This window comes from Montipora foliosa, chromosome 14 (assembly GCF_036669935.1).
Source record: "Montipora foliosa isolate CH-2021 chromosome 14, ASM3666993v2, whole genome shotgun sequence".
NCBI lineage: Eukaryota > Metazoa > Cnidaria > Anthozoa > Scleractinia > Acroporidae > Montipora > Montipora foliosa.
This window is the reverse complement of record NC_090882.1, coordinates 12,223,323-12,231,030: the sequence shown is the minus strand read 5'-3', so window position 1 is coordinate 12,231,030 and position 7,708 is coordinate 12,223,323. Positions and strand designations below refer to the sequence as shown.

General features: G+C 35.0%; 1 protein-coding gene across 1 annotated transcript in view; it reads left to right on the top strand.

Moving 5' to 3' along the window:
- LOC137984719 (dynein axonemal heavy chain 6-like) overlaps positions 1–1,967 on the top strand; it is a 36,173-nt gene extending 34,206 nt beyond the window's left edge. Inside the window, exons 14-16 of the mRNA XM_068831979.1 lie at positions 1–60; positions 960–1,023; positions 1,500–1,967. The exon at positions 1–60 is cut by the window's left edge and continues 22 nt beyond it. Coding sequence (XP_068688080.1) covers positions 1–60; positions 960–1,023; positions 1,500–1,511 — 136 coding nt within the window. The 3' untranslated portion in view covers positions 1,512–1,967. The remainder of the gene's footprint in view (positions 61–959; positions 1,024–1,499) is intronic.
- The last annotated feature ends 5,741 nt before the right edge of the window (positions 1,968–7,708 follow it).

Here is a 7,708-nt window from a genome sequence, read left to right as displayed (position 1 = left end):
GCGTTGTCTTTCAATAATTCAGGAAAGAAAGAAGTTTGGTCCACTGGGTTGGAACATAAGGTAAGAGTTAAGCGTATAATGAACAACTTCGCAGCAAGGCGTTTTGCGTTTAATTCAAAGCCATAGATTTCTGTTATGGTAAATACACTCAAGTATACTTTTTCTGGTATAGTACATCAGCTGATGCAAAAAAGGAAAGAATTTTGAGACAATAAAGATGTTGTGCCGGTTGGTGTCGTGGTCAGTGCATTGGCACATTGTACTCGGGGAGCTGCTTCTTTTTAGATAATTTGGTTGTCACCAATCTCAACAATTCCTAGTGAGCCGCCACTCCAACAGATAAGAAAGTGCTTGTCTGGGAAACAAATGAATTTAAAAAATCGCTTTTTGGTGACATGTTATGGTTGCCCTATTGTAATTATACAAAAACTCCTCATGTCAGAACAATTGGGCGACCATAACATGTTACGGTTGTACAAATGGCAGCACCTGGGAAAATTGATGACTTTAAATCTCTCCCTTTTTACACTTGAAAAGTAGCGAGGTTTTTAAGAACGTGCCCCAGTTTTGCTTGGCCAGGTAACCTCGAAAAAGTTATCGTTGTTGTTGTTGTTACTACTACTATTCTTGTTATTACTAACTGTAATTAATAATTATTCTCTGATGGCGAAGTGATTATCGGTGAATATTCACCGAATATCACTAATCACTAATCAAGAGGAAAAAAAAACATTTAAACGCGAAATCCGCGACTGATAATCCAAGATAGCGAGCCAATGAGAGCGTGTGATTTTGTATAATCACCTGTGTATTTATACTAACTATTATTATTATTATTATTATTATTACCGTTAATTATAATTAATTTGTTAATCAATTAATTACAACTTTTAGCCCCAGGACAATCATCATGCTGCTGGTGCTCATATGTTGTTCTTTTGATGTTCATTATTAAACAGTATGAGTTCAACGAGTCGGCAAAAGGACATATCTTGGGATGCTCTCACCTTTGTCACTGGCCAGGTAAAAAGGTTTTCTATGAAGTGAAAGTTACAACTATTCTTGAGGAGGCTGTAAAGGTGCGTTAAAGCCACAGAGCAAAAACGGAACGGATTCCAAAAGTTTTTTGGCTAAGAAACGGCGAGTTTCTATCTGCGCGGTAACGCAACTGTGATACCTTCATGGAACGCCTGAAAAGTAACTTTTTGGTTTCATAAATTATTGGAGTTTTTTTGTCCCGTTTTGGCACTATGGCAACGCAGCTTTAAGGAGGCTCAAAACCAGTTTCAGCACTTTCAAGAAACTGTACTATTTAAATTGATTGGTTCTACACAACTGTTTCACGTGACGGCAATATTATGGTGCTTTTACAAATGTGATGTCATAGGTTGAGTTGTCTGTTATTCAGCAGTTCTCTCCAGAAAATTTTAGTTGTGATTTAGAGTTTACTTAAAGTGATTTAGTTGGGTTAATCTAAAAGTGTGCCTTTGTTTTTTTAGGTCATTCCATGAACTGCGTTGTTGCTGTTTAACTGCCAACAGATCTACGGTCCAACTTCTGGTTTGAAAAGGGAACAGCTCTGTTATGTCAGCTGAAGGAATTAAAAGCCTGTAAAGAAGAAATATCATACAGACTGCGTTTCTGTAAATCAACTCAAATGCTATAAGATAATTTCTTCTCATCATTGTTAGTTGAAGGAAAGATTATTGTAAATGTATTTCTCTAGGTTTAGTTTTAATCATGGTTCCAAAGTAAGTCATTTTCTTCTCTAGTTGTTAATGTTTACGGCCTGTGTGTGTCTGAAGATGAAGCACTTTTACCGAAACAACACTGTAAATACTATGAAATTTGTTTGTCTTGACGTTATTTAGGGTCCTGTACATTTAACGTTTGATGTTTTTGTGAATAAAGTGCTGAAACATTTAGAAGTGAGACAGACTTGTTTGTTTTTATATTGAGGCTTAAAGTACCTAAGTTGATTTTGTTTTTTGTAGAAGGCCTTCCTAAATAAAGAAGAATAGCTTGTATTTTTTAACTGTTTTTTTTGTTCCAAGGATGAATTTGATTTATTGCTCATTTGCTCATTTATTGCTACCTGACTTGTATTTTTCTGGTTGAGTGATCAGTTATTTCTGAAATGAGTTAAATTAAAATTTATAAATATACATGAAATTGACTGGCATCAAATCGATAAATATGTATGAACTGGACAGAAATCAGTAGATATCTATGAAATCACTGAATATTCATGAACGTGACTGGAATCTTTGAATTTCAAGAAAAAGGTAAATATGCATGAAATGGTCAGGAATTTATGAATATGCATTATTTCAATAAATATGCTTACGAGAAATTAATATGCATGAATTGAAATAATTTGCAAACGATTAATGAATATGCATCAAATTGATAAATATATGTGTAAAATGGCCAGGAATTGATAAATATGCATGTAAATTAATTAAATGCATCAAATTGATAACAATGATTAATGAATAGGCGCATGCATTGAAATAATTTGCAACCAATTAATGAATGCAATCTATAAATATGCACGAATGTAATACATTTGCATACGATTAATCAATATGCATGAATTGAAATAATTTGCAACCAATTATGTATGCAATTGATAAATATGCACGAATGTAATAAATTTGCATACAATAAATGAATGTGCACAAATGTAATACATTTGCATATAATTAATGAATACGCATATAATTAATGAATATGCATGAATTCGGTGAATATGCATGAAATTGACAAGAATCGATGAATATGCATGAATTGAAATAATTTGCAAACGATTAATGAATATGCATCAAATTGATAAATATATGTGTAAAATGGCCAGGAATTGATAAATATGCATGTAAATTAATTAAATGCATCAAATTGATAACAATGATTAATGAATATGCATGAATTGAAATAATTTGCAACCAATTATGTATGCAATTGATAAATATGCACGAATGTAATAAATTTGCATACAATAAATGAATGTGCACAAATGTAATACATTTGCATATAATTAATGAATATGCATGGATTCGGTGAATATGCATGAAATTGACAAGAATCGATGAATATGCATGAAATTGACAGGAATTGATAAATATGCATGAACTGACAGGAATTGATGAATATGCATGAATTGACAGGAATTGATGAATATGCATTAAACCAGGGAAATATGCAAGAAATTGGCAGGAATCGATGAATATGCATGAAATCGATCATGAAATTGACAGGAATTAATAAATATGCATGAAATCGATGAATATACATGAATTGACAGGAATTGATAAATATGCATGAAATCGATGAATATGCATGAAATTGACAGGAATTGATGAATATGCATGAAATCGATGAATATGCATGAATTGACAGCAATTGATAAATATGCATGAAATCGGTGAATATGTATGAAATCGATCATGAAATTGACAGGAATTGATAAATATGCATGAAATCGATGAATATGCATGAAATTGACAGGAATTGATGAATATGCATTAAATCGATTGTGAAATTGAGATAAATATGCATGTGAAATTGTGAATTGGGCTATGCATGAAATTGACAGGAATTGATGAATATGCATGAAATCGATCATGAAACTGGCAGGAATTGATAAATATGCATGGAATTGATAAATATGCATGGTATCGATGAATGTGCATGAAATTGATAGGAATTGATAAATATGCATGAAATCGATGAATATGAATGAAATGACAGGAATTAATAAATGTGCATGAAATTGACAGGAATTGATGAATATGCATAAAATCGATCATGAAATTGACAGGAATTGATGAATATTCATGAAATAGATGAATATGGCTTCAAGCAATGAAATAAAGATCTGGAAAGAAAAAATTTTGAAATGTGTGTATATTTTCCCTTTTGAAGAAGAAATTATCGCAAATGTAAATGTTTTTTTTTGACAAGTGGTAAAGAAATCTAGACGTTAAAAAAACTGGTTTAAAGGTTGCGGAGAGGGAAGCGTAAAAATTTCTTCAAGTTAATGGTTAGTCGCAATAATTTATAAAACAAAAACGACTATTTCGAAACTTTGAGCTTACTTGTCTTTGTTTATTAGCTTAATTAACGTTTTAATATTTCTTATTTTTACTATTCATGTTTAGAATATCAGGAATTACATGACAACGCAAAGAAGAGATTACTAAAGGGATTTCGAGAAAATTGAAATGTGGACTCATATATAGAAGATAAAGGAGGGAATGGTCAGGGAGGGGTACTATTAGAGTACATGTTCTCATGAAAATATGATGCTTACCAGATTATCATGCTAATGTACTTTCTGTAATCTACCATGGCATGGGAGGAATGACAGGGGTGGTGAAGGTCACATAACTGAGGAGAGAGGGTTGGGGAAGAGGGGATTCAGCTCTTAACTATCTGTTTAAAAGTGTTTAAAATTTAACGGTTCTTAAATATTTCAAGTTCTACATATTACTTAGTATAAATCGTTTTGGATTATATACGTTAATAATGTTTACTTTTAGTCTTAAGTGTTAAAAATATGCAACCTTAACGTTATCGCATGAAAAACAGAAAGAAGGGAAAATTTGAATGTTTGGAGGTAATTTAGAAGAAACGTGTGTCAATTTACAAAAAAAAAGAAAAGCATGAACGATTTAGGGACATCATAGTCGTTAATACAATAAATAAGACGTAGCCATGGATACTTACAGTCTGAATCGTAGTATATAGCCTTGCAAGTGTTGATTCTCCACTGGTTGTTTTCTGCTTGAATGATGCAGTTAATGCTAAAAAGACTTGCTTGAGTAAAGCATAAAGACAAAAACAGTTCTGTATTTAGCCAATTGTATTTTGTACTTGGCAGGTGTGGCTTGCGCGGAGGAACGCGGGGGCACAAAACGGCTGGTCAATCGAGCCAAGTGATGAACTTACTTACGGTCTTTTAAGTTATGTACTGGTTACTGAGACTTAAGTGCTGTTTGCTATTGTTTTAATCTTCGATATCGTTATTTGTTCATATCGACTGTGTTGAAGTGTTACCGTTAGATTTTATTTTATTTCTAAAGCACCGGAACTTACATGTCGACGGAAAAGTGTGTTAGAAGAATGGAAGGGAATTGAGGTAACGAAAATTGTAATAAATTATAACCGGGAGCCATAACTTCCCAGACTGATATAAGTTATGGGAAGAGGCGAACCCGGAGGCGAAAGGAATTGGGTGGGGTCCATGGCAACGCACTGCGGGGAGGTGGGAGGGTCGAACGACCAATGTTCGTTTAAAGCAAAGAGAGGAATAAAACGGGTTAAAACGAGGCTTCTTGTACTCAAAATGGTAATAAAGTGTGCAATAAGGCTCTCCTGTAGAACAATACATGGGCGGAAATTTTCAACTTTTAAAAAAATCGCTAGGAAAAAAAAAGGGGAGGGGGGCGTTTGTGACTAATTTCTTACTAACCGAGTGCAAGGGCCGTACTGGGGAATATTGGCCCGAGGTCGTGGCAGTACGGACCGAGCGCAGCGAGGTCCGTACAAAAACGACCAAGGGCCAATATTCCCCAGTACGGCTCGAGCTAGCTCGGTTAGTAAGTAGTTTATTATATGGCTTTTTAATTACCTTTTGCTTTGTTTTTGCAAGCCCATAATCGGCCCGTGGGCATTACGGGGGAATAATGCCCTGCAATTCAGTCACAATTAGCCAAGCAGAGGACTCGTTATATCGGCTACAAACACAAGCCATATAATAAAATAGTGTAATGACCTCATGTACTTAACAAGGGTATTGTGCCATCGGGGTGGGAGGGGGGGGGGGGGTGAATGGTCAACTGAGGAGAAGAGGGGAGGGCCTTCTTAAAATTACATGTCCTTATGATGCCATGGTGGTTTTCAAATTATCCTGCAAATAAGACAGGCATGGTATACTAAAAAGGCTAATGGTCTAAAAAGGATGAAAATTTGGGTAGCTTCTACGCATTGATTGCTGACAATACTTTGTCGTTGCGTTGTTCTTGTCTGTTTGTCTACAAAATGTAAAAGAAGTTGACGCGGTGTCTCTTGCGCAGCGAAGAAAATCGCGTTTTTGGCTGAAACGTTATGTAAAGTAACTGCTCGTGTTTTTGGTGATTTGCGAAGAGAGCAATTTATTTGCCTGATAATTTGAAAACTTTGTGTGCCCGATATGGTTGTCGGATTAGGGTGGGAGGATTGGCAGGGGGTGGGGTAGGCAGAGTTAGGAGACTGAGTAGGGGTAGAATTCTATGACATCACGAAAAGAAATCTGGATGTTCATGTAAGTGTAGAAGAAATGTTTAGCGCTAACATTATCGGATGTTGTCAACGATTGTAGTCTATGTACAAGAAAGGCAAACATAATGTCGGGAGAATACAGTTAACTGAAAAAAGGATCAAAACATTCATAGTTCAACGTACGTTCAGTATGAATCTTGTGAACTCGTCCGAAAGGTCTTGTGTTTTCCCATTGGTTGTTATTTGATTGAATGTTTACAGCTGAAAAAAAAAGTGTTGCCAAGGGTCTTCAATGATGCTAAAAAACAGATGTGATGATTGCATTTGCCTTGCGAAATAAAAAGTAATTTAAAAAAAAGCACTTACGGGTTGACTATAATCCTCCGCGTAAAAATATTGCCATTAACGCCTGCTTGAAACTGGGATAAATTAGGTCAGATAGTGGTATTCAAGGCATCACCAATCTCGAAGAATTTAAAATCATTTTAGTTAGAAAGCCATAACTTACCGAAATCATTATCTTGGTCTTGAAAAGTTCTGTTCTTTTTCTGTGACAGAAATAAACATGGGGCATATCAAATGAAGAGGGCAATGGAAGGCTCACCATCATGAAAATGTGACAGAAACGTGAGGCGTATTCGTTAGCGGACCCAGTAAATGATTGACTTTTGTAAAGGGTATTAATTAAAATGGCATACTTACGGTTTGGAGATCTTCAAGTTAACTGAAACTGGTCAGTTTTGTTGCATGTCTCTTGTAGGGAAGGTTGTAAACTGTAATGATAAGTGATTTAGTTTTGCAGAAAGGTTAATTAGTGATTTGGGGCCTAAACAAAGCAATTCATTCACAAGAAACCCATAATCTCCGAGTTACTAAATATCTCGGATGATCTAGGGTGCAATGATAGCAAGAAATGGGTTGATTTGGGTGATACGTTCTTCTGTACCCTAAGTACAGCTTAGCTTCCATTCCGGATTTTATTATTGGTGTCAGTGGTTAAGAAACTGGCCAAGAGAATAGAAATGAATCCATCGACTGGGGCTGGGGGAGGTATTGTCAAACTGTATTGAAATAGGTGAAGAAGATGAAATGATGTTATAAAGTCGTCTTTTAATCGGTTTAATAGTTTATCATTTATTTTTATTCGTTTTTTTTTTAATTATCAGTGGATGTTGTGCGGAAAAGAGGAAGACTCGAGAAAGAAGGATTTTGCTAATGTTCTGAATGTAAAGTTGAATTATCGTGCGAAATTTCAGGAAATCGATGGTTTGTTGTGCTGTTGGGTAGAAATAAACACTTGACGAGTTATGTCTAAGATTCTATGAGTAGTTTTTAGAAGCTCTGATCGTGGTGTTCTTTGCGGCTGATAATATGTAGTTGTAGGCTAAGGAAATAAGTACATTTTCAAAGCACAGTAACGCATAATTAGTTACAAAAGGTAGCGCGA